A 25,417-nucleotide genomic window follows, 5' to 3' on the forward strand; every position below is an offset into this window, starting at 1 on the left:
ATCAGGTCAATAATTTGGATGTCTAAAGTAGCCTAACTAAGCCGCAAAGAACGCAAGTCGCACTAATGGGCGAAACAGTCAACTAAGCTCAACCATGGGATGACCAAACGAGATTTGAGCTCAGCTTCGCATGAACCTAGCCCAAAAAGCTTGGCCAATCGATTAGGCCGAGGTACTTCAAATCTCACCCGAGCTATCAAGGGCATCAATCTTACTTCGGTCCAACAAAGTTGGCCTTCCGAGATGGCTAAACAATGAGGACTGCTGATCCATGAACACTTCAAGGCCAAGCAAAAGACTAAACTGACGCACGACCAAGCGGCTTGGCCAAACCAGCAACCCAACTGAAGCACTCTAAACCGAGCAACAACATCAAATACAAATTAGAACAAAGCTGAGTAAGGCACACTTGGCCTACTTTTAAATGTCGCTGAGTTGCTCGGCCCAATCAGTGGGCATTACCAAAAAAAAAAAAAAAAAGAGTTCATGTATGTATATATTTTCAAGTCAAGCAACGACGACAGACCGAACTCAGAGATTCGCCACGGTTGTTAACCGAACAAGAAAGAGCAATGAGCAAAGTAATTACAAGGCCTATGATGACGCACATGTTTAGGCTTGCAAATAGACCTTGCAAACGGACATTGCTAGGCCAAACAAGTTGGACAAGGCAAAGAATCGCAGTCAAACTAAACCAGCGCCTCAAAGATGGACTAGACTAAGTTGAAATAAGAATGTTTCTCTTAACCAGGCTATGAATTTAGCTCGGCAAAATAAGGTAATCCTGATCATACTAAAGCAGACGGAATTAAAAGGCAATTGAGAGGGGAATTTGTGCTAAACAAATGGGCCGACCTAAATTCCATGTGGGCCTTTAACTGTGCAACCGAGTTAACATGAAATGGGCATTGGGCTAAGCTAAATGAGCTTGGACTATGGGATGAGATAAGTCCACGTGTCGGACATAAATCCGGTGAAGGATCTCGACCGAACTAAGTATGCATGGTGAAGAATGACCAGGCTAAGATAACAAGGGCGACTTTTGACCAAGCTAATAATTTTAGTCAAGGCAAAGCGCCGAGCAGAGAACTTCTGAGCAATGAGTAAACGACGCTTAACAGAGCAGAACACAGTAGACCGTTCTAGTAGAATTCTTCGAGAGCCAACCAACTAGAGCTAGCTTGGATATGAAGCAACCTGGGGCTTAAATAGTTGAACTTAGAACGGTTGAAGGTAGTTCGGCGGCCATATACTCTTGGCGCAATTGGAGTACGAGCAGGAAAACCAACCAATAGTATGCGTCATTATCGTTTGGCTGTTTTGTAGATACTGTTTGGCAGTACTGATGCACACACGTGCAAAGAAAGGAGAGGGCAATACATCCATGTGTCCGGCAAAGGACGAGCGAGGTAGTGCACGCACAATCTTGGAAGGCAAGGGAATAGTGTATAAAAGACGCGCGACTCTACCAAGCAAGTGGTCTGAAATTTCTCCTTATCCAGAGCTATCCTTGCTTTTGTCTTTCTTCTCTCTTTAAAGGTGCTAACTTGACCATCGGAGGGGTTTTCTAACAACACACTCACACGGGTAGTTTACCGTTGTTATGCTTTCAGGTTGCACGACACCATTCGGAGCAACGCAGAGCTTGGACAAAAGGAGTACAGAAGCGAAAAATATTTGCTTTCCGTACACCAACAAAAATGGCAGTGAAGAAGAAGGTGATCCACCAGTTCTACTTCACGTCTGCAAAAAAATGCAATGGAAGTTAGCACTATCTAGAAGAATTTTTCGATTGATTAACATCTCTCTTGTAGCGATTCCTTTCAAAGATAACTACACAATGATTTTCACTTTCGATAGGGCGACATTTATCCAGAAAAGTTTACAGTTGTCATCATCTCCCCCTAAAGCACATTCAAAATGATTGCAAAAGGATTTAACGGTATAGATCCTAGATTTTTCAACTTTCCAGTGAAGAGAATCACTACAGTCGGAGTGGGGAAAAATATTGTTGAGAAAGGTTTTGGTATGTTTGCTAGAGCTTTTGTCATGTTAAGAAATCAAAAGTTTTGCTCTTTTAATTTGCATGTAGTTCTTAAATTTTCTTGCATTTGTTTGAAAAGATTATAATTTTTTTAATCTAGATGAGAAGGAAAAGAAAAAATAAAAAATTATGTCAACACATATTACATGTAACTCGTTAAGAGCATCTCTAATGCAAAGAAGTCTTTTTGGCCATTCAAATGCCAAAATTTAGCATGCACAATGTCCAAAATGCTACAATTTGAGATTTTTGCACCAATGCGAAAATGATATAATTTTGCCCAATCAACATCTTTTTTAATTACTATTTTTAAATACCATTCTTTGAACTCATTTATCCAATGACATTAGTATTGAATGATTTTCTCATTTTGTTTCTGGTTTAGGATCTTCCATATTTTTCGTATGCATGAAAAGATAAATTTGTGGGTAAATTGTTAGAGAAAGAGAAAGAGACGTTTTCAAATTAACTGGTGTTCGCTGAAATTATATTCGAATTTTTATAGATTTGAAAGAAATTTATAATAAACTTTTTATGATCTTCCATATTTTTGGAGTGATTTATAGCCCTTCATCTACGTCACAATTTTTGCGACAATACTATGTTTGCTGAAGTTATGTAGTAATTTGTACAGATTTGAAAGAAAATTATAGCAAATTTTTTAGGATCTTCCATATTTTTGGTGTGATTTATAGCCCTTCGTCTACGTCACAATGTTTGCAACAATAACATGTAAGTCTAGCAAAATAATAAACAAAATATTGAGCACCAAATAATTTCATAAAATATAATATGAACACAAAGTAATTTAGAGTTGAGAACGATATAACTGTGAGAGTTCGGGAGTTACGTTGTTATAATTTTAAAATTGCTTTTTCTTTTTTTGTGAAGATGTTAACGTAGTGAGGTAGTTCAAAAATAAAACTCCATTTTGTCATAACGTATAATATTCCCAACTTTTCATCTAGAGCCAAACACACTCCTATGTTAAACTCCATTTAGGATATCTAAACCCAACTCCAAACTTGATGGTAGGTGTAACCAAACACCCCATTTCAACACAAAAAAAAAAAAATTAGAAGTGCAGATTTTTTTTTCTTCATTCTTCATTCTCTAACTTCTCTCTACTTTCTCTCTCATTTTCCTTTACTTTCTTGGAGGCCAAACACCACACCTTTGCTCCACCCTTACACCACCACCTTGACCCACCATCTCCACCACCTCCGGCCACCTTATCTCGCCGGAAAATGGGTCCGGTCGGCACTCCTTGAATCCATCCGAAAATAACACAATAGAAGCACAAACTCTAGATTTTTCTTAATCTTTTGAAGAATCAAAGCATGGGATTTATTTTCTTGATGGATTAGAGGCTTGTACTTGGTAAGAATCTTTCTCTAAAAGTTTAGTTGAAGGTTTTACATATTTTGAGTTAGAGATGATGAAATTTTTGTGTTTTAGATCTATTATGATTTGGGGTTTGCTTGTTGAATTTTATACTCTCAATTAGTTTCCATGAATGTTTTACATGTTTAAAAAAAAAATGGTCAATTTGATGGTTGATTTGGAGATTTAGATTTTTGGGTTAATCTAGGGTTTGAATGTGATGTAAAAATTGGGGATTTTGGTGTTAGGGAATTTATATGTTGAAATTGAGTTGATAAATGATGGATTGGGTATCTCTATGTTCTATGGAGGAATTTTATAAGTGATTGAAGAGATTTTACTTAAGTTGTTGAGTTTATACAAAAATGTTGATTTTTGACTTTTGTAGTAAATTGATGGTGGTATTGTGCATATAAATTGATTGGATATTTAAAAAGTTACTAACTCAAAGATGTTCAAAGGATGGGTGTTATGGAGATTGGATAAGTTATTTGTTTGGGTGATTTAAAGTTGGAGGAGTTCTTTAGCTTGCCATTCCTTAGCATAATTTTATTTAGGATCATTTTTGTAGATGTTGTAATTTTCATTGAAAGCTTTTCCTAATTTGAGATCCTATTTACTAATTGTTAGGATTGGAGGAAGGCATCTCTCCACCTCTTGGAAATTAATTTGTAGAGTTTCAAATCTACACTTTTGCTATTTTTGGAGGTGAGTATACTTACCATGGAAATTACCTTACCTCTATCTTTATTACAAAGTTTGAAAATAATTTTTGAATTAAAGGAAGTGAATGATACATTTCATCATGATATATGTATAAAAAGAAAATCTATAAATTTATTGAGGCCAAGGGTTGAGTTTTAATAAAGATACGATTTCATTTGTATAATGAAGCATTAATTTTTTTATGAGAATTTATTTAAGTTGAGTCTTCCAAATTTTATGATGATGATGATTGAATGACAGTGAAATGTTATGTGAGGGTATTTATTTTATTGATCATATAACCGAATATAGCCTTTGGGGCCACAAGGGCCAAAATGCTTTGGGGTCCTGGGGACCGAAATGTTTTAAGGACCATAAGGGTCGTTGTATGTATAAGGGGTCCTGGGGACCGAAACATTGAAACAAGAATTGAAGTGCTACGATGACATGAGCTATGCTCCTATGGTTATGTTCTGGGTAACGGTACCGTCACCACCTAAGTCGCGAGGTAACGCGACCCTAAGGCTATGTAGTGGATTGTATGATGGACAGGAAATCTTAATGTATTGAAAAGTTATATTTTTGTTTACTTTCATTATCCAAATGTATGTTTTTTTTTTTCTGCCTTATGAGATTCCTTGGAAAAATCTTGATAACGTTTTATGAAAATTGTATTGCATCATTTTTATTTTTATTTTGTATAAATTGAAGTCCAATTAAGCTCTTATGTTTAGTATCTTTATTTTGAACCCTATTGGTAGGAGCAAGTTTTATAACTCCATGGTATTGGTATACTCATTGGGCTTTAGCTCATTCTTTTAAATAATTTTTTTTTCAGATTCATAGACTTTTGTGTGGCTCGCCTCAACTTGGAAGACTAGAATTTTTTTTTGAAGGATCACAGGTGGGCATCTTGTGGTTGAGGTTTTGCTTAGGGTCATTCTAGGATGTAAGCTTACCCTTTTTTTTTATGAAGGAGGTTGATTGTAAAAATTGCTTATGAAGTTGGATGTATTGATGGATTCGTGATTAGTATGTATTATATTTTTTTTTTTTGGGAGGAAATGCTTGGGAACTATCTTGTAGCATGATAATATTTTTTTGTCTTTGAATAGATCATCTCATATATGTTAGGCAATTGAAAGGTGCTATAGCGTTTGAGGTGCACCCTCTTGGCAGGGTTTTGCCTTGCCAAGATTGGGTCGTTACATTTTTGGTATCAGAGCATTTGGTTATGAATCTGTAGACTAGTTATTTTAGAATTAAAGTTGATAGGATATTGTAGTTAGTAATTCGATTAGTGATGATGTTTAATAGCGATCTAGTATTCTAAGTTTTAATTGTCTTGTTATACAGGCGCGTATGGCAAGGCGAAGAGTTCATAAGAGTCGCCCCCTTATGGAAGTACTTGAGGCTGAGCGAGAGCCACATCTTAGTGTTGGAAATGAAGTTCCACCTCGGGTTCAGGAAGAAGAGATTGAACATGAATCGCATAATGAGCAAACTCAAGAGTCAAGTGCCAATCCAGAAGTGGGACATTCAGATAGAGTCGTACCACCAAGGGTTGACACAGCTCCAGCATTTTTAGACCCTAGTGTGCAGCGCCTTTTAGAGTCAATGGCTAGCCTAGCGGAGAGGCAGACTCACATCCTTGAACAACAGAATGCAGCACAGTCAAGGCCATTTGTGCAACCTACAGAGAACCGCCTCACCGCAATTGAGAGGTTCAAGAAGTTGGGGGCTCCATCATTTTCTGGATCGCCCAATCCTATGGAGGCAGAGGCCTGGTTAAGGAGGGTAGAGCAGATATTTTCTGTGATGGAAGTATCAGACGAGCAGCGAGTTGCACTTGCTAGTTTTATGCTGGTGGAGGAGGCTGAATATTGGTGGGAGGCCACGCAACGCCTACTTACGGCAAGTGGCACCGGAGGATTGACCTGGAACCAATTCACTAAGGTTTTCAATGACAAGTACTTTCCAGCTACCTATCGGTATGAAAAAGAAAGAGAGTTCCTTCGGCTAGAGCAAGGGGATTTGACTGTAGCTCAATATGAAGCTAAGTTCATTTCTTTATCTCGTTTTGCCCCTTCGTTTGTGGATGATGAGGAGGTCAAATGTCGTCGTTTTACAGATGGGTTGGATTTGGACATCAAATCTCGTATCCGAGTATTGGGAATAACTAACTATTCAACCTTGGTTGATAAAGCCTTAACAGTTGAGGAAGATGTCATAGAAATGAAGTTAGCGGAACAACAGAAGAAGCGCCACCTTAGTTCATCCCATCATGAGAACACATTTAATAGACCGTCAAAAAGAGGTGGTCATGGTTATGGTTCAGTCAAGAGCTCTAGTGCATATCAAAAAAATAGAGAGCATCCCACCCCAACCCAAAGCATTTCTAATCAGCGTCATGGACAGTCTAGTGGGACATCATCTCAGTTTACTCGAAGTGTTTGCAAGCAATGTGGGCGGGCACATACAGGTGTTTGTCATGCTGGTACCGACTTGTGTTTTCGTTGTGGCCAGAAGGGTCATTTGGTGAAAGATTGCACAGTTCCTAAAATGACTAATTTGGGAGATACACGAGCTTGCTTCAATTGCGGACAACCCGGACATTTGGCTAGAGATTGCACACGAACTGCTTTATCTGCTAGTACTGGAGTTGGTAGTAATAAAATTTCAGGTGCCGGCCGAGGGGGAAGCCGAGGAGGAGGTCAGGTTGGGACTCGATTTGGCAAGCAGAATAAAGGAGGTGTTCAATCCGATAGACAAACCTCGCAGGGGAGAGTTTTTGCTTTGACTCAGCGGGATGCTCAGGCTAATCCGGAGGTGGTAACAGGTATTATTTATGTGTTCAGTAGGGAGGCACATGTACTTATTGATCCGGGTTCTACACATTCTTTTGTATCTCTATCATTTTCTTTGCATGCTGATAAACCTATTGAACCTCTAGGCTATTGCTTATCCATTACTACTCCTATTGGGGATTGTGTTATAATTGAGGAGGTATATCGAGGTTGTGTATTACAGTTGGGAGATAGGGAGATGGTAGCGGATTTATTGCCTTTAGAGATGCTTGATTTTGATTTGATTTTGGGAATGGATTGGTTGGCTTCTTACCATGCTTCGGTGGATTGTTATAGGAAAGAGGTAGTATTTTCCAATTTTGGGGAACCTGAATTTAGATTTTGTGGAGATCGATGTGCGTCCCCATCTTATGTTATTTCTGCTATTACCGCTAGAAAAATGCTTAAGAAGGGGTGCCAAGGATACTTAGCCTATGTGATTGACTCCGAATTGAGTGGTCCAAGATTGGAGGATATACCAATTGCGTGTGACTTCATAGATGTTTTTCCTGATGAACTACCTGGATTACCCCCAGATCGAGAAATTGAGTTTGCTATTGACTTAATTCCTGGAACTGCCCCAATTTCTAGTGCACCTTACCGTATGGCCCCAATGGAACTTAAGGAGCTTAAGATACAATTGCAAGAGTTATTGGATAAAGGCTTCATTAGGCCAAGTGTCTCGCCTTGGGGATCACCTGTGTTATTTGTGAAGAAAAAAGATGGCACCATGAGATTGTGCATTGACTATCGGCAGTTGAATAAGGTTACGGTGCGTAATAAGTATCCTTTGCCGCGTATAGATGATTTGTTTGATCAACTTCAGGGAGCATGTGTGTTCTCCAAAATCGATCTCAGATCAGGGTATCACCAACTTAAGATTAAGGAAGAAGACATAGCGAAAACTGCTTTTCGAACTCGCTACGGCCATTATGAATTTCTTGTTATGTCTTTTGGTCTAACTAATGCCCCCGCCGCATTTATGGACCTTATGAATAGAGTGTTCCAACCATACCTTGACCAATTTGTGATTGTATTTATTGATGACATACTTGTTTATTCCAGGAGTCAAAAGGATCATCAACAACACTTGCGGGTGGTATTGCAGACCTTACGAGAAAAGAAGTTGTATGCGAAGTTTAGCAAATGTGAGTTTTGGTTAGATCGTGTCGTATTTTTGGGGCATGTGATTTCGGGTGAAGGTATTTTTGTGGATCCGAAGAAAATAGAGGCTGTGGTGAATTGGGATCGTCCTACTAACGTGACCGAGGTGAGGAGCTTTTTAGGGTTGGCAGGCTACTACCGTAGATTTGTAGAGGGGTTTTCATTGATTGCGGCACCATTAACACATTTGACCCGTAAGAATACCAAATTTGAGTGGACGGAGAATTGTGAAAAGAGTTTTCAAGAATTAAAGAAGCGATTAACTTCTGCCCCAGTGCTTACTATTCCGTTAAGTGGTGAAGGATTTATTGTTTATAGTGATGCCTCTCATCAAGGGCTCGGTTGTGTGTTGATGCAACATGGAAAGGTAGTGGCCTATGCATCTAGACAATTGAAGAACCATGAACGCAATTATCCCACCCATGATTTAGAGCTCGCAGCGGTTGTTTTTGCTTTAAAGTTGTGGAGACATTATTTATACGGGGAAAAATGTGAGATATATACTGATCATAAGAGTTTGAAATATTTATTCACACAGAGGGATTTAAATTTGAGGCAAAGGAGATGGGTTGAACTGATTAAGGACTATGACTGCACCATTAATTATCACCCAGGAAAAGCTAATTTGGTGGCCGATGCTCTTAGCCGAAAATCTACAGGGAAATTAACTCACATTCAGGGCATTCAATTTAGTCTCTTACATGAAATAAAATCTATTGGAGTTGATCTAGCAGTTGGGAAGTCGGGATCCTTGTTAGCTACAATTAAAGTGAGACCTTTGTTAGTGGATCGCATTCGAGAAGCCCAAGGGAAAGACTCAATTTTGGAGAAGACCCGAGCTCGAGTGAAAGATGGTACTCTGTTAGACTTTATTATTAAAGAAGATGGTGTGTTGATGTTTAAAAATCGGTTATGTGTTCCAAATGAGCCCGAGATAAAAAGGGAGATATTAGATGAGGCCCATAATTCACCTTATGCAATGCATCCGGGGAGTACAAAGATGTATCGAAATTTAAGAGAAAGTTATTGGTGGCCAAATATGAAGAGAGAAATAGTAGAATTCGTGTCAAGGTGTTTGGTATGTCAGCAGATTAAAACAGAGCATCAATGCCCAGCTGGTTTACTTCAACCTCTTCCTATACCTGAATGGAAATGGGAGCATATTGCCATGGATTTTGTTTCGGGCCTGCCTCGCACACAGAAGGGGCATGACTCTATTTGGGTTGTTGTGGATAGGTTGACCAAATCTGCACACTTTTTGGCTACTAAGAAAAACTTTTCACTTGATCGATTAGCAAAAATTTATGTGGATGAAATTGTGAGATTGCATGGTGTGCCGGTATCTATTGTTTCAGACAGAGACTCGCGCTTCACATCCCACTTTTGGCCTAGTCTTCAAAATGCCTTGGGTACTAAACTGAGATTCAGTACAGCTTTTCACCCCCAAACCGACGGGCAATCCGAGAGGACAATTCAAACTTTAGAAGACATGTTGAGAGCTTGTGTCCTAGATTTTCGAGGTAGTTGGGATGAACACTTGACCTTAATAGAATTTGCATATAATAATAGTTATCAATCAAGTATTGGGATGGCTCCCTATGAAGCTTTATATGGGCGAAGATGTAGAACTCCAGTATGTTGGGATGAGGTTGGAGAGAGAAAATTGTTAGGGCCAGAGATTGTTCAAATTACTACCAATAAAGTGCATATTATTCGAGAAAGGTTGAAGGCGGCTCAAAGTAGACAAAAGAGCTATGCAGATAATCGAAGGAGAGATTTGGAATTTCAAGTGGGAGATCATGTATTTTTACGAATCTCGCCATGGAAGGGAGTGATGCGATTTGGTAAGAAAGGCAAACTAAGTCCAAGGTATATTGGGCCATTTGAGATATTAGAGCGCATTGGCAAGACTGCTTATCGTTTGGCCTTACCACCTAGTCTATCTCGCATTCACAATGTGTTTCATGTATCCACATTGAAGAAGTACATGCCTGACCCATCACACGTGTTAGATTTCCAACCAATCCAACTCAAGGATGATTTGTCTTATGAAGAGGAAGCCATAGAGATTGTGGACATGAAGGATCAAGTACTACGTTCCAAGACCATACCACTAGTAAAGGTATTGTGGAAAAATCATGCTTTGGAGGAAGCTACTTGGGAGCGGGAGGATAATATGAAAATTCGATATCCACATCTTTTTCAAGGTATGAACTAGACTAAACAAACGAATAAATTTCGTGGACGAAATTTTCCTTTAGGGGGGTAGAATTATAATATTCCCAACTTTTCATCTAGAGCCAAACACACTCCTATGTTAAACTCCATTTAGGATATCTAAACCCAACTCCAAACTTGATGGTAGGTGTAACCAAACACCCCATTTCAACACAAAAAAAAAAAAATTAGAAGTGCAGATTTTTTTTTCTTCATTCTTCATTCTCTAACTTCTCTCTACTTTCTCTCTCATTTTCCTTTACTTTCTTGGAGGCCAAACACCACACCTTTGCTCCACCCTTACACCACCACCTTGACCCACCATCTCCACCACCTCCGGCCACCTTATCTCGCCGGAAAATGGGTCCGGTCGGCACTCCTTGAATCCATCCGAAAATAACACAATAGAAGCACAAACTCTAGATTTTTCTTAATCTTTTGAAGAATCAAAGCATGGGATTTATTTTCTTGATGGATTAGAGGCTTGTACTTGGTAAGAATCTTTCTCTAAAAGTTTAGTTGAAGGTTTTACATATTTTGAGTTAGAGATGATGAAATTTTTGTGTTTTAGATCTATTATGATTTGGGGTTTGCTTGTTGAATTTTATACTCTCAATTAGTTTCCATGAATGTTTTACATGTTTAAAAAAAAAATGGTCAATTTGATGGTTGATTTGGAGATTTAGATTTTTGGGTTAATCTAGGGTTTGAATGTGATGTAAAAATTGGGGATTTTGGTGTTAGGGAATTTATATGTTGAAATTGAGTTGATAAATGATGGATTGGGTATCTCTATGTTCTATGGAGGAATTTTATAAGTGATTGAAGAGATTTTACTTAAGTTGTTGAGTTTATACAAAAATGTTGATTTTTGACTTTTGTAGTAAATTGATGGTGGTATTGTGCATATAAATTGATTGGATATTTAAAAAGTTACTAACTCAAAGATGTTCAAAGGATGGGTGTTATGGAGATTGGATAAGTTATTTGTTTGGGTGATTTAAAGTTGGAGGAGTTCTTTAGCTTGCCATTCCTTAGCATAATTTTATTTAGGATCATTTTTGTAGATGTTGTAATTTTCATTGAAAGCTTTTCCTAATTTGAGATCCTATTTACTAATTGTTAGGATTGGAGGAAGGCATCTCTCCACCTCTTGGAAATTAATTTGTAGAGTTTCAAATCTACACTTTTGCTATTTTTGGAGGTGAGTATACTTACCATGGAAATTACCTTACCTCTATCTTTATTACAAAGTTTGAAAATAATTTTTGAATTAAAGGAAGTGAATGATACATTTCATCATGATATATGTATAAAAAGAAAATCTATAAATTTATTGAGGCCAAGGGTTGAGTTTTAATAAAGATACGATTTCATTTGTATAATGAAGCATTAATTTTTTTATGAGAATTTATTTAAGTTGAGTCTTTCAAATTTTATGATGATGATGATTGAATGACAGTGAAATGTTATGTGAGGGTATTTATTTTATTGATCATATAACCGAATATAGCCTTTGGGGCCACAAGGGCCAAAATGCTTTGGGGTCCTGGGGACCGAAATGTTTTAAGGACCATAAGGGTCGTTGTATGTATAAGGGGTCCTGGGGACCGAAACATTGAAACAAGAATTGAAGTGCTACGATGACATGAGCTATGCTCCTATGGTTATGTTCTGGGTAACGGTACCGTCACCACCTAAGTCGCGAGGTAACGCGACCCTAAGGCTATGTAGTGGATTGTATGATGGACAGGAAATCTTAATGTATTGAAAAGTTATATTTTTGTTTACTTTCATTATCCAAATGTATGTTTTTTTTTTTCTGCCTTATGAGATTCCTTGGAAAAATCTTGATAACGTTTTATGAAAATTGTATTGCATCATTTTTATTTTTATTTTGTATAAATTGAAGTCCAATTAAGCTCTTATGTTTAGTATCTTTATTTTGAACCCTATTGGTAGGAGCAAGTTTTATAACTCCATGGTATTGGTATACTCATTGGGCTTTAGCTCATTCTTTTAAATAATTTTTTTTTCAGATTCATAGACTTTTGTGTGGCTCGCCTCAACTTGGAAGACTAGAATTTTTTTTTGAAGGATCACAGGTGGGCATCTTGTGGTTGAGGTTTTGCTTAGGGTCATTCTAGGATGTAAGCTTACCCTTTTTTTTTATGAAGGAGGTTGATTGTAAAAATTGCTTATGAAGTTGGATGTATTGATGGATTCGTGATTAGTATGTATTATATTTTTTTTTTTTGGGAGGAAATGCTTGGGAACTATCTTGTAGCATGATAATATTTTTTTGTCTTTGAATAGATCATCTCATATATGTTAGGCAATTGAAAGGTGCTATAGCGTTTGAGGTGCACCCTCTTGGCAGGGTTTTGCCTTGCCAAGATTGGGTCGTTACATTTTTGGTATCAGAGCATTTGGTTATGAATCTGTAGACTAGTTATTTTAGAATTAAAGTTGATAGGATATTGTAGTTAGTAATTCGATTAGTGATGATGTTTAATAGCGATCTAGTATTCTAAGTTTTAATTGTCTTGTTATACAGGCGCGTATGGCAAGGCGAAGAGTTCATAAGAGTCGCCCCCTTATGGAAGTACTTGAGGCTGAGCGAGAGCCACATCTTAGTGTTGGAAATGAAGTTCCACCTCGGGTTCAGGAAGAAGAGATTGAACATGAATCGCATAATGAGCAAACTCAAGAGTCAAGTGCCAATCCAGAAGTGGGACATTCAGATAGAGTCGTACCACCAAGGGTTGACACAGCTCCAGCATTTTTAGACCCTAGTGTGCAGCGCCTTTTAGAGTCAATGGCTAGCCTAGCGGAGAGGCAGACTCACATCCTTGAACAACAGAATGCAGCACAGTCAAGGCCATTTGTGCAACCTACAGAGAACCGCCTCACCGCAATTGAGAGGTTCAAGAAGTTGGGGGCTCCATCATTTTCTGGATCGCCCAATCCTATGGAGGCAGAGGCCTGGTTAAGGAGGGTAGAGCAGATATTTTCTGTGATGGAAGTATCAGACGAGCAGCGAGTTGCACTTGCTAGTTTTATGCTGGTGGAGGAGGCTGAATATTGGTGGGAGGCCACGCAACGCCTACTTACGGCAAGTGGCACCGGAGGATTGACCTGGAACCAATTCACTAAGGTTTTCAATGACAAGTACTTTCCAGCTACCTATCGGTATGAAAAAGAAAGAGAGTTCCTTCGGCTAGAGCAAGGGGATTTGACTGTAGCTCAATATGAAGCTAAGTTCATTTCTTTATCTCGTTTTGCCCCTTCGTTTGTGGATGATGAGGAGGTCAAATGTCGTCGTTTTACAGATGGGTTGGATTTGGACATCAAATCTCGTATCCGAGTATTGGGAATAACTAACTATTCAACCTTGGTTGATAAAGCCTTAACAGTTGAGGAAGATGTCATAGAAATGAAGTTAGCGGAACAACAGAAGAAGCGCCACCTTAGTTCATCCCATCATGAGAACACATTTAATAGACCGTCAAAAAGAGGTGGTCATGGTTATGGTTCAGTCAAGAGCTCTAGTGCATATCAAAAAAATAGAGAGCATCCCACCCCAACCCAAAGCATTTCTAATCAGCGTCATGGACAGTCTAGTGGGACATCATCTCAGTTTACTCGAAGTGTTTGCAAGCAATGTGGGCGGGCACATACAGGTGTTTGTCATGCTGGTACCGACTTGTGTTTTCGTTGTGGCCAGAAGGGTCATTTGGTGAAAGATTGCACAGTTCCTAAAATGACTAATTTGGGAGATACACGAGCTTGCTTCAATTGCGGACAACCCGGACATTTGGCTAGAGATTGCACACGAACTGCTTTATCTGCTAGTACTGGAGTTGGTAGTAATAAAATTTCAGGTGCCGGCCGAGGGGGAAGCCGAGGAGGAGGTCAGGTTGGGACTCGATTTGGCAAGCAGAATAAAGGAGGTGTTCAATCCGATAGACAAACCTCGCAGGGGAGAGTTTTTGCTTTGACTCAGCGGGATGCTCAGGCTAATCCGGAGGTGGTAACAGGTATTATTTATGTGTTCAGTAGGGAGGCACATGTACTTATTGATCCGGGTTCTACACATTCTTTTGTATCTCTATCATTTTCTTTGCATGCTGATAAACCTATTGAACCTCTAGGCTATTGCTTATCCATTACTACTCCTATTGGGGATTGTGTTATAATTGAGGAGGTATATCGAGGTTGTGTATTACAGTTGGGAGATAGGGAGATGGTAGCGGATTTATTGCCTTTAGAGATGCTTGATTTTGATTTGATTTTGGGAATGGATTGGTTGGCTTCTTACCATGCTTCGGTGGATTGTTATAGGAAAGAGGTAGTATTTTCCAATTTTGGGGAACCTGAATTTAGATTTTGTGGAGATCGATGTGCGTCCCCATCTTATGTTATTTCTGCTATTACCGCTAGAAAAATGCTTAAGAAGGGGTGCCAAGGATACTTAGCCTATGTGATTGACTCCGAATTGAGTGGTCCAAGATTGGAGGATATACCAATTGCGTGTGACTTCATAGATGTTTTTCCTGATGAACTACCTGGATTACCCCCAGATCGAGAAATTGAGTTTGCTATTGACTTAATTCCTGGAACTGCCCCAATTTCTAGTGCACCTTACCGTATGGCCCCAATGGAACTTAAGGAGCTTAAGATACAATTGCAAGAGTTATTGGATAAAGGCTTCATTAGGCCAAGTGTCTCGCCTTGGGGATCACCTGTGTTATTTGTGAAGAAAAAAGATGGCACCATGAGATTGTGCATTGACTATCGGCAGTTGAATAAGGTTACGGTGCGTAATAAGTATCCTTTGCCGCGTATAGATGATTTGTTTGATCAACTTCAGGGAGCATGTGTGTTCTCCAAAATCGATCTCAGATCAGGGTATCACCAACTTAAGATTAAGGAAGAAGACATAGCGAAAACTGCTTTTCGAACTCGCTACGGCCATTATGAATTTCTTGTTATGTCTTTTGGTCTAACTAATGCCCCCGCCGCATTTATGGACCTTATGAATAGAGTGTTCCAACCATACCTTGACCAATTTGTGATTGTATTTATTGATGACATACTTGTTTATTCCAGGAGTCAAAAGGATCATCAACAACACTTGCGGGTGGTATTGCAGACCTTACGAGAAAAGAAGTTGTATGCGAAGTTTAGCAAATGTGAGTTTTGGTTAGATCGTGTCGTATTTTTGGGGCATGTGATTTCGGGTGAAGGTATTTTTGTGGATCCGAAGAAAATAGAGGCTGTGGTGAATTGGGATCGTCCTACTAACGTGACCGAGGTGAGGAGCTTTTTAGGGTTGGCAGGCTACTACCGTAGATTTGTAAAGGGGTTTTCATTGATTGCGGCACCATTAACACATTTGACCCGTAAGAATACCAAATTTGAGTGGACGGAGAATTGTGAAAAGAGTTTTCAAGAATTAAAGAAGCGATTAACTTCTGCCCCAGTGCTTACTATTCCGTTAAGTGGTGAAGGATTTATTGTTTATAGTGATGCCTCTCATCAAGGGCTCGGTTGTGTGTTGATGCAACATGGAAAGGTAGTGGCCTATGCATCTAGACAATTGAAGAACCATGAACGCAATTATCCCACCCATGATTTAGAGCTCGCAGCGGTTGTTTTTGCTTTAAAGTTGTGGAGACATTATTTATACGGGGAAAAATGTGAGATATATACTGATCATAAGAGTTTGAAATATTTATTCACACAGAGGGATTTAAATTTGAGGCAAAGGAGATGGGTTGAACTGATTAAGGACTATGACTGCACCATTAATTATCACCCAGGAAAAGCTAATTTGGTGGCCGATGCTCTTAGCCGAAAATCTACAGGGAAATTAACTCACATTCAGGGCATTCAATTTAGTCTCTTACATGAAATAAAATCTATTGGAGTTGATCTAGCAGTTGGGAAGTCGGGATCCTTGTTAGCTACAATTAAAGTGAGACCTTTGTTAGTGGATCGCATTCGAGAAGCCCAAGGGAAAGACTCAATTTTGGAGAAGACCCGAGCTCGAGTGAAAGATGGTACTCTGTTAGACTTTATTATTAAAGAAGATGGTGTGTTGATGTTTAAAAATCGGTTATGTGTTCCAAATGAGCCCGAGATAAAAAGGGAGATATTAGATGAGGCCCATAATTCACCTTATGCAATGCATCCGGGGAGTACAAAGATGTATCGAAATTTAAGAGAAAGTTATTGGTGGCCAAATATGAAGAGAGAAATAGTAGAATTCGTGTCAAGGTGTTTGGTATGTCAGCAGATTAAAACAGAGCATCAATGCCCAGCTGGTTTACTTCAACCTCTTCCTATACCTGAATGGAAATGGGAGCATATTGCCATGGATTTTGTTTCGGGCCTGCCTCGCACACAGAAGGGGCATGACTCTATTTGGGTTGTTGTGGATAGGTTGACCAAATCTGCACACTTTTTGGCTACTAAGAAAAACTTTTCACTTGATCGATTAGCAAAAATTTATGTGGATGAAATTGTGAGATTGCATGGTGTGCCGGTATCTATTGTTTCAGACAGAGACTCGCGCTTCACATCCCACTTTTGGCCTAGTCTTCAAAATGCCTTGGGTACTAAACTGAGATTCAGTACAGCTTTTCACCCCCAAACCGACGGGCAATCCGAGAGGACAATTCAAACTTTAGAAGACATGTTGAGAGCTTGTGTCCTAGATTTTCGAGGTAGTTGGGATGAACACTTGACCTTAATAGAATTTGCATATAATAATAGTTATCAATCAAGTATTGGGATGGCTCCCTATGAAGCTTTATATGGGCGAAGATGTAGAACTCCAGTATGTTGGGATGAGGTTGGAGAGAGAAAATTGTTAGGGCCAGAGATTGTTCAAATTACTACCAATAAAGTGCATATTATTCGAGAAAGGTTGAAGGCGGCTCAAAGTAGACAAAAGAGCTATGCAGATAATCGAAGGAGAGATTTGGAATTTCAAGTGGGAGATCATGTATTTTTACGAATCTCGCCATGGAAGGGAGTGATGCGATTTGGTAAGAAAGGCAAACTAAGTCCAAGGTATATTGGGCCATTTGAGATATTAGAGCGCATTGGCAAGACTGCTTATCGTTTGGCCTTACCACCTAGTCTATCTCGCATTCACAATGTGTTTCATGTATCCACATTGAAGAAGTACATGCCTGACCCATCACACGTGTTAGATTTCCAACCAATCCAACTCAAGGATGATTTGTCTTATGAAGAGGAAGCCATAGAGATTGTGGACATGAAGGATCAAGTACTACGTTCCAAGACCATACCACTAGTAAAGGTATTGTGGAAAAATCATGCTTTGGAGGAAGCTACTTGGGAGCGGGAGGATAATATGAAAATTCGATATCCACATCTTTTTCAAGGTATGAACTAGACTAAACAAACGAATAAATTTCGTGGACGAAATTTTCCTTTAGGGGGGTAGAATTATAATATTCCCAACTTTTCATCTAGAGCCAAACACACTCCTATGTTAAACTCCATTTAGGATATCTAAACCCAACTCCAAACTTGATGGTAGGTGTAACCAAACACCCCATTTCAACACAAAAAAAAAAAAATTAGAAGTGCAGATTTTTTTTTCTTCATTCTTCATTCTCTAACTTCTCTCTACTTTCTCTCTCATTTTCCTTTACTTTCTTGGAGGCCAAACACCACACCTTTGCTCCACCCTTACACCACCACCTTGACCCACCATCTCCACCACCTCCGGCCACCTTATCTCGCCGGAAAATGGGTCCGGTCGGCACTCCTTGAATCCATCCGAAAATAACACAATAGAAGCACAAACTCTAGATTTTTCTTAATCTTTTGAAGAATCAAAGCATGGGATTTATTTTCTTGATGGATTAGAGGCTTGTACTTGGTAAGAATCTTTCTCTAAAAGTTTAGTTGAAGGTTTTACATATTTTGAGTTAGAGATGATGAAATTTTTGTGTTTTAGATCTATTATGATTTGGGGTTTGCTTGTTGAATTTTATACTCTCAATTAGTTTCCATGAATGTTTTACATGTTTAAAAAAAAAATGGTCAATTTGATGGTTGATTTGGAGATTTAGATTTTTGGGTTAATCTAGGGTTTGAATGTGATGTAAAAATTGGGGATTTTGGTGTTAGGGAATTTATATGTTGAAATTGAGTTGATAAATGATGGATTGGGTATCTCTATGTTCTATGGAGGAATTTTATAAGTGATTGAAGAGATTTTACTTAAGTTGTTGAGTTTATACAAAAATGTTGATTTTTGACTTTTGTAGTAAATTGATGGTGGTATTGTGCATATAAATTGATTGGATATTTAAAAAGTTACTAACTCAAAGATGTTCAAAGGATGGGTGTTATGGAGATTGGATAAGTTATTTGTTTGGGTGATTTAAAGTTGGAGGAGTTCTTTAGCTTGCCATTCCTTAGCATAATTTTATTTAGGATCATTTTTGTAGATGTTGTAATTTTCATTGAAAGCTTTTCCTAATTTGAGATCCTATTTACTAATTGTTAGGATTGGAGGAAGGCATCTCTCCACCTCTTGGAAATTAATTTGTAGAGTTTCAAATCTACACTTTTGCTATTTTTGGAGGTGAGTATACTTACCATGGAAATTACCTTACCTCTATCTTTATTACAAAGTTTGAAAATAATTTTTGAATTAAAGGAAGTGAATGATACATTTCATCATGATATATGTATAAAAAGAAAATCTATAAATTTATTGAGGCCAAGGGTTGAGTTTTAATAAAGATACGATTTCATTTGTATAATGAAGCATTAATTTTTTTATGAGAATTTATTTAAGTTGAGTCTTCCAAATTTTATGATGATGATGATTGAATGACAGTGAAATGTTATGTGAGGGTATTTATTTTATTGATCATATAACCGAATATAGCCTTTGGGGCCACAAGGGCCAAAATGCTTTGGGGTCCTGGGGACCGAAATGTTTTAAGGACCATAAGGGTCGTTGTATGTATAAGGGGTCCTGGGGACCGAAACATTGAAACAAGAATTGAAGTGCTACGATGACATGAGCTATGCTCCTATGGTTATGTTCTGGGTAACGGTACCGTCACCACCTAAGTCGCGAGGTAACGCGACCCTAAGGCTATGTAGTGGATTGTATGATGGACAGGAAATCTTAATGTATTGAAAAGTTATATTTTTGTTTACTTTCATTATCCAAATGTATGTTTTTTTTTTTCTGCCTTATGAGATTCCTTGGAAAAATCTTGATAACGTTTTATGAAAATTGTATTGCATCATTTTTATTTTTATTTTGTATAAATTGAAGTCCAATTAAGCTCTTATGTTTAGTATCTTTATTTTGAACCCTATTGGTAGGAGCAAGTTTTATAACTCCATGGTATTGGTATACTCATTGGGCTTTAGCTCATTCTTTTAAATAATTTTTTTTTCAGATTCATAGACTTTTGTGTGGCTCGCCTCAACTTGGAAGACTAGAATTTTTTTTTGAAGGATCACAGGTGGGCATCTTGTGGTTGAGGTTTTGCTTAGGGTCATTCTAGGATGTAAGCTTACCCTTTTTTTTTATGAAGGAGGTTGATTGTAAAAATTGCTTATGAAGTTGGATGTATTGATGGATTCGTGATTAGTATGTATTATATTTTTTTTTTTTGGGAGGAAATGCTTGGGAACTATCTTGTAGCATGATAATATTTTTTTGTCTTTGAATAGATCATCTCATATATGTTAGGCAATTGAAAGGTGCTATAGCGTTTGAGGTGCACCCTCTTGGCAGGGTTTTGCCTTGCCAAGATTGGGTCGTTACATAACGTCCATCATCTTGCTTTAGAAATGAGATTTGTGGTCTTTTGCATAGTTGAAGGACTTTTTGAATTTATAAACTATCATTAGGACTTATTATGTTACTGTGAAAGTTAACTTCTTCTTCTTCTTCTTCTTCTTCTTGTTGTAATTTTTTTTTTCCTTTTTTTTTAACATTTCAAATATGTAAAATTTCACACTATTAGAAATTAAAATTTTTAATTTTTTTAATTCAAAAACTATGTGAAATTCAAAAACATTTCTCAGAAAAATTTTACAATTTCAAATCCTATAAGTGTATTTTTTTTTCTCATTTTAAATAATTTAATTGAAAAATGCTATTTTCACACTTCTAGATACAAGTGAGTAAGGCCAAGTTTGGCATCCTCCAAAAAATCTAAAAAGTCAAAAAATCACTATCCTATTTAAGTCATATCATTTTATTTAAGTCACATCACCTCTCTAACACATCACTTCAAACACAACCCAAATCCAACCCATATTTCATAAAAAGTCAAAAAGTACACTTATTTAGTCTTCCCAAACTTAGCCTAAATCTCATGTGCATTTGTGTGTCTATTACCTCATGTCTAGAGTGAGAAAATGTAGTAAAAATAGTAATATGAATAGCATTGCTCATTTTATATTCAATTAAGTAGCTTTACTTTCTTCGTTTTGTAGAACTTATTGAGTAATTTTCAAAAAATATAAATTTCATTAAAATGGATGTATACATAAAAGTTTTTAACATTTTAAAAATAACAATGACCATATAAGCTTGTTGACCACTTCCATAGATTTGTGCTTGTACATAAATAAGGGTAAAAATGTCTAAATTTTTACTAAAATTTTGAAACAAGGATTTAAAGTCTCCCAAAAAACTTATACAATGAGACTCTATTTGAAAAAGAACAAAAAAAAAAAAAAAAGGGGCCATGGGACTTAATGGAATGCAAGTGCATATAGACCTTTTACAAATTTTTCCTAAAAATTATAAAATAAAAATAAAATAAGGAATTGTGCATTTAACCCACCATCAGAAAGTTGTACAATAGACAACAAAGACATCAACTTGTTTCAAAATAAGCATTCAAATGGAGTTACATTTCACTTCACTACGATCAAGCAACAAGCTCAGTAATTGTAGCATCATTTGTTGAAACCTGTGTTGATTTAGTTTCAGATTGATCTGACTCTATCATTGAATTGAACTCATGCAACAAATTGCCTTGGCCTTGCCTTTCTGGCAAAAAAAATGCAGGATGCGAAGGCAATGACAGACTAAACGAGGTGCTAATGAGCATGCTAACAACTATAGCCATGGTTGGTCTGTCTGTTGCATTTTCATGAACGCACAATAAACCAATATGGATGCATCTCATAATCTCACTTTTTGGACCTGTCATCAATGTTGAATCCACTATATCTAGAATTGTATTTCTTCTCCAACACTTCCATGCCTGTAAGAGTTCAAAGAGGTGAATATATGGTAATAAAATTTAGATTGCTTTCAGAACCATGACTCAACAACTTCCCCAAACACCCCCTCCCCCCCCACCCCGGCGGTGGTTGAGACTACCTATAAGAAATTTGGTATTTCAAATAATTGGCAATCTATAACTACTATCTCTTTTTCCTCAAGCTCATTGAAACTCAAACTTTCTAAAGAAAACTCTTCTTTTTAGTTGCATTCATAAGTCATTAGTCCCACCTAAAAAAATATAAAGAATAGAAAAGAAAACACTCATACTTACATAGCTTAGAAGGTCCTCGCCATTCTCCATATCACGGAAACAAAAGATCTTCTGACCGCTTAAAATTTCCAATAGAATCACACCAAAACTGAAGACATCTGACTTAATCGAGAATTGTCCACGTTGAAAATATTCAGGAGGCATATATCCACTGGCATGTTATTGTCCATCATATTATTTTCAATGATATGATCTATTTGCATGATATAATCAATTTTTTCAACTTGTTCATAGAGTATCTTCTGTTTTTTGTTTAGTATTCGGATTCGTGAATCAAGATAAATTCTTAGTTTGTGAAGGAAATACTTACATGGTACCCATGATTCTACTTGTTGTGTAATGGGATTGATCGAATGCGATTAGTCTTCCTGTGCCAAAATCTGAAATTTTTGGATTCATTTCTACATCTAGCAAAATGTTGCTAGCTTTGAGATCGCGATGAATAATCCGATGTTGTGAATCTTCATGAAGATATAAAAGCCCTCGAGCGAAGCCTTGTATAATGTTGAAACGTTTTTTCCAATCCAAATGTGCACGTTTGACATGATCTTCATAATCAAACAAAGTATGTGTTCAAACATACTTTTATCATATAAGCATCACAAGCCAAAAAATTATATATACTTGAAAAAAGTAAAAGAAGTAGTACACTGTACCAAATATGAAATGATCGAGGCTTTTGTTAGGCATAAACTCATAAATGAGAAGTAATTCTTTCTCTTCCAAGCAGAAACCTAAGAGACTGACCAAATTCTTGTGACAAAGCTTAGTCAGTAACAAAACCTCATTCTTGAATTCTTCTTGACCTTGTCTGGAATTACCAGAGAGCTTTTTCACAGCTATTTCTTGCCCATTTAAAAGCACACCCTATGTTTTTGTGAGAATAATTTAAGAAACATGATCATATTCAACATTTCATTTCACACCACAATTTTGCCAATTCATTTTATTTATTGTAACTGTATGAGTATGCATCTAGTTACCTTGTAAACAGGGCCAAATCCACCTTCTCCAAGCTTATTAGCATGTGAGAAATTATCCGTTGCATCTCTAATTGTTCTGAAGTCAAATTGCAAGGATTCGACATATGGCATTGAATTGTCATCTTGAGAGGAAGTATACACTACAAAAAAATTAAGATTTTAGGGACTAAAATTTAGGAACAAAATTATATTTTTTAAGGACCAAATATTTTTGTTGCGAAAAGTGGTGTTATTATATTTTTAGTAATGAAAATTGAACATTAGTGATGAATTATTATCCTTTTGGAACCAAATTTTTTGTCTCAAAAATTAAACCATTTTGAAACCAAATTATTTTGTCTCCAAAAGTCTATTTATTAGTGATATTTTCAAAATTGTCGCTAAAAGCCTTATTTTTTACTTTTCGAGACGACCTTTTAGTGACTATTCTCACAACGATAGAAATTAGTCCATAAATGTCTTTTGTAACAAAATTTTCATTTTTAAAGATTAAAAAATTTGATCTCTAAAACTCTTATATATTGTAGTGATAGGAAATAAATATCTAAATTAAACTATGAAATGGAAATACATCACGATATTAAGAAAGGGAGGACACTTCCCACTATATGTTACTCAAATTCTCCTATCATATTTTCTTCATGAAAATAATTTCCAAAATAACATAGTGATAATATCAGCTCTAAAAACAAGTATAAATGGTGAAGATTTAACTTACTTTCTGTAGCCTCCCCTGAGGACTTGACTTTCCTCGTTATCAAATAGTTGCCCATGAAGATGAGAAGAATCACCAAAATGGCTGCGAAAGTAATAGTGGTGATGAATGTTACTGATGTTTTTCTCTTCTTTCCTACGAGAACCAAAAACATTTTCTGACTAAGATGGTGAAAAAAAACTGAATTTGAAATTGCTCTTATGTGGAGATAAAGCTAGTATTCCTAAAGATTGGCCAGATTTTGACATCACTGCTAATATAGCTACTAGTACATTAGTTTCAAGATGGCAACCAAACATAAAAGAACTTTTTCTACGAAAAACCTTTTTTTTTTCCTTTTTGAAAAAATCAAATGAAGCGTAAATAAGAGTATATGAGAGCAATTCTCATGTGGTACCGTACCTGAAGATGGTTGTAAGGGAGCAGGAGGCCCGGTTGTGTTGAAAGTTGTGTTTTCTGTGGAAGCAGAAGGTGGCAGGGAGGGAGGAGGGACTACTTCATAAAAAGCTACCAACTGATACCTTGCCTGACAATTTGGCCAATAATTCAGTCCCCACTCTTTGCCGTGAGTATAATATTGAAGTCTATCAAGTGCATATACTAAACAGTCCCTGCAAGCGTTTTCAGTTATGTCAGGAGTGCATTGCATAAAGCAATATAACTGCTGAGAACCAGTGATCTTGGCTTCTCCTGTTGCAAATTTTGTTTTTGTTGTTGAAGAACCAAAAGCAGCCTTAGTAATAAGGCCATCCATTGTATTTGCCAATACTTGATCCAACCTATCAGGATTGTAGAAAGATATTGAACTATTCCAATAAAGGCTAGGAGCATATTCTTCTTTGGAGAAGAAAGAATAGTTTGCATATCGTACAACACATTCCACATAGTATATAATAGCTTTTTTCTGATTTGGGCAGTGTTGTGTGATGGAATGTGAAGCGTCTTGGACACAGGCTTGGCAATTTTGGGCGGCAATGTACGCTGGGCAAAAGCTAAGTGCATACACTGTGTTTTCGTCTCTACCAAAGGTGGAGTTGTAGAAGTTGGTCAGGGGGGTTTGAGAGGAGAGATTAGTGAGGAGGTGGTAGAGATTGTTTTGAAACACACTACTGTTATTTGTGTAATTAAATTGGTAATCACAAAAATGTAGGACGTAGGTTACAGAGGTAGCTGAACTAACAAATTGTGGAAAGAAGAGAATGAATGGAATAGTTGCTGAGAAATGGAGAAGAGAGACCATCATATCTCTCTACTCCAATAGTATGAGAATTGTGTTCAAGAGATGATGCAAATCTATCCATGCCATGAAGACTTTAAATAGCCAGTCTTACTTGTTTGGTAAAGCTTATGTTTAAATAAGAACTTGTGAATTAAAAAGGATGAAAATAAAAAAATAAAAAAAAAAAAAACTCCGTTGGTTTAATTTTTGAAAAGAATTTTGTGTTTTGAATTGTATTTTAAAATATAAGTTGTTGAAAAGAGTTTTAAAAATTGAAAATTTGTTTGTTATGAGTTTTGAAAATAAATTTTAAATAATTTGTAGTTTTTTTTTTTTTTTTTGTAGTTGAATAGGTGGTGTGTAAGAGAAAATTTGATTAATTGATATGAAAAATGTAAGAAAATAAGAAAGAAGAGAGGAGAGAGGAGAGAAAAAGAGTAATTCATTATTATTTTTATTTATGTTTGCGTTTTGAAAGAATTTGTAATCTATAAAACCGAAACACGTTTGTGACTTTTTTGTTTTAAAAAAAAACAAAAAATGATATATAAAT

General features: G+C 37.0%; 1 protein-coding gene and 1 long non-coding RNA gene across 2 annotated transcripts; one reads left to right on the forward strand and one right to left on the reverse strand.

Moving 5' to 3' along the window:
- Positions 1-2,992: 2,992 nt before the first annotated feature.
- LOC145798862 (uncharacterized) lies at positions 2,993-5,270 on the forward strand. Its single transcript, XR_014340641.1, has 3 exons — positions 2,993-3,424; positions 4,058-4,135; positions 4,971-5,270. It is a non-coding gene; the product is annotated as an uncharacterized LOC145798862 (long non-coding RNA).
- Positions 5,271-21,314: 16,044 nt separating this feature from the next.
- On the reverse strand, positions 21,315-24,932 carry LOC145799930 (cysteine-rich receptor-like protein kinase 7). The gene is made up of 7 exons (XM_082889574.1): positions 24,048-24,932; positions 23,649-23,780; positions 22,931-23,070; positions 22,604-22,814; positions 22,258-22,495; positions 21,948-22,098; positions 21,315-21,653 (listed from the first exon to the last, which is right to left on the reverse strand). The coding sequence occupies exons 1-7, from the start codon at positions 24,886-24,888 to the stop codon at positions 21,315-21,317; spliced, it is 2,052 nt and encodes a 683-aa protein (XP_082745700.1). The 5' UTR covers positions 24,889-24,932.
- Between the last annotated feature and the right edge of the window lie 485 nt (positions 24,933-25,417).

The sequence above is a fragment of the Camellia sinensis genome, chromosome 9 (genome assembly GCF_055761805.1).
Source record: "Camellia sinensis isolate YWXY chromosome 9, ASM5576180v1, whole genome shotgun sequence".
In the NCBI taxonomy this organism is placed as follows: Eukaryota; Viridiplantae; Streptophyta; class Magnoliopsida; order Ericales; family Theaceae; genus Camellia; species Camellia sinensis.

What these genes read in the sequence shown, in the direction of transcription:
- LOC145799930 (XM_082889574.1), bottom strand. Translation starts at nt 24,888, where the DNA reads ATGATGGTCTCTCTTCTCCATTTCTCAGCAACTATTCCATTCATTCTC. An exon ending in TCCCTTACAACCATCTTCAG is followed by an intron (nt 23,781 to 24,047) that starts GTACGGTACCAC and finishes TGGTTCTCGTAG; the next exon opens with GAAAGAAGAGAAAAACATCA. An exon ending in CTCAGGGGAGGCTACAGAAA is followed by an intron (nt 23,071 to 23,648) that starts GTAAGTTAAATC and finishes ATTTTTTTGTAG; the next exon opens with TGTATACTTCCTCTCAAGAT.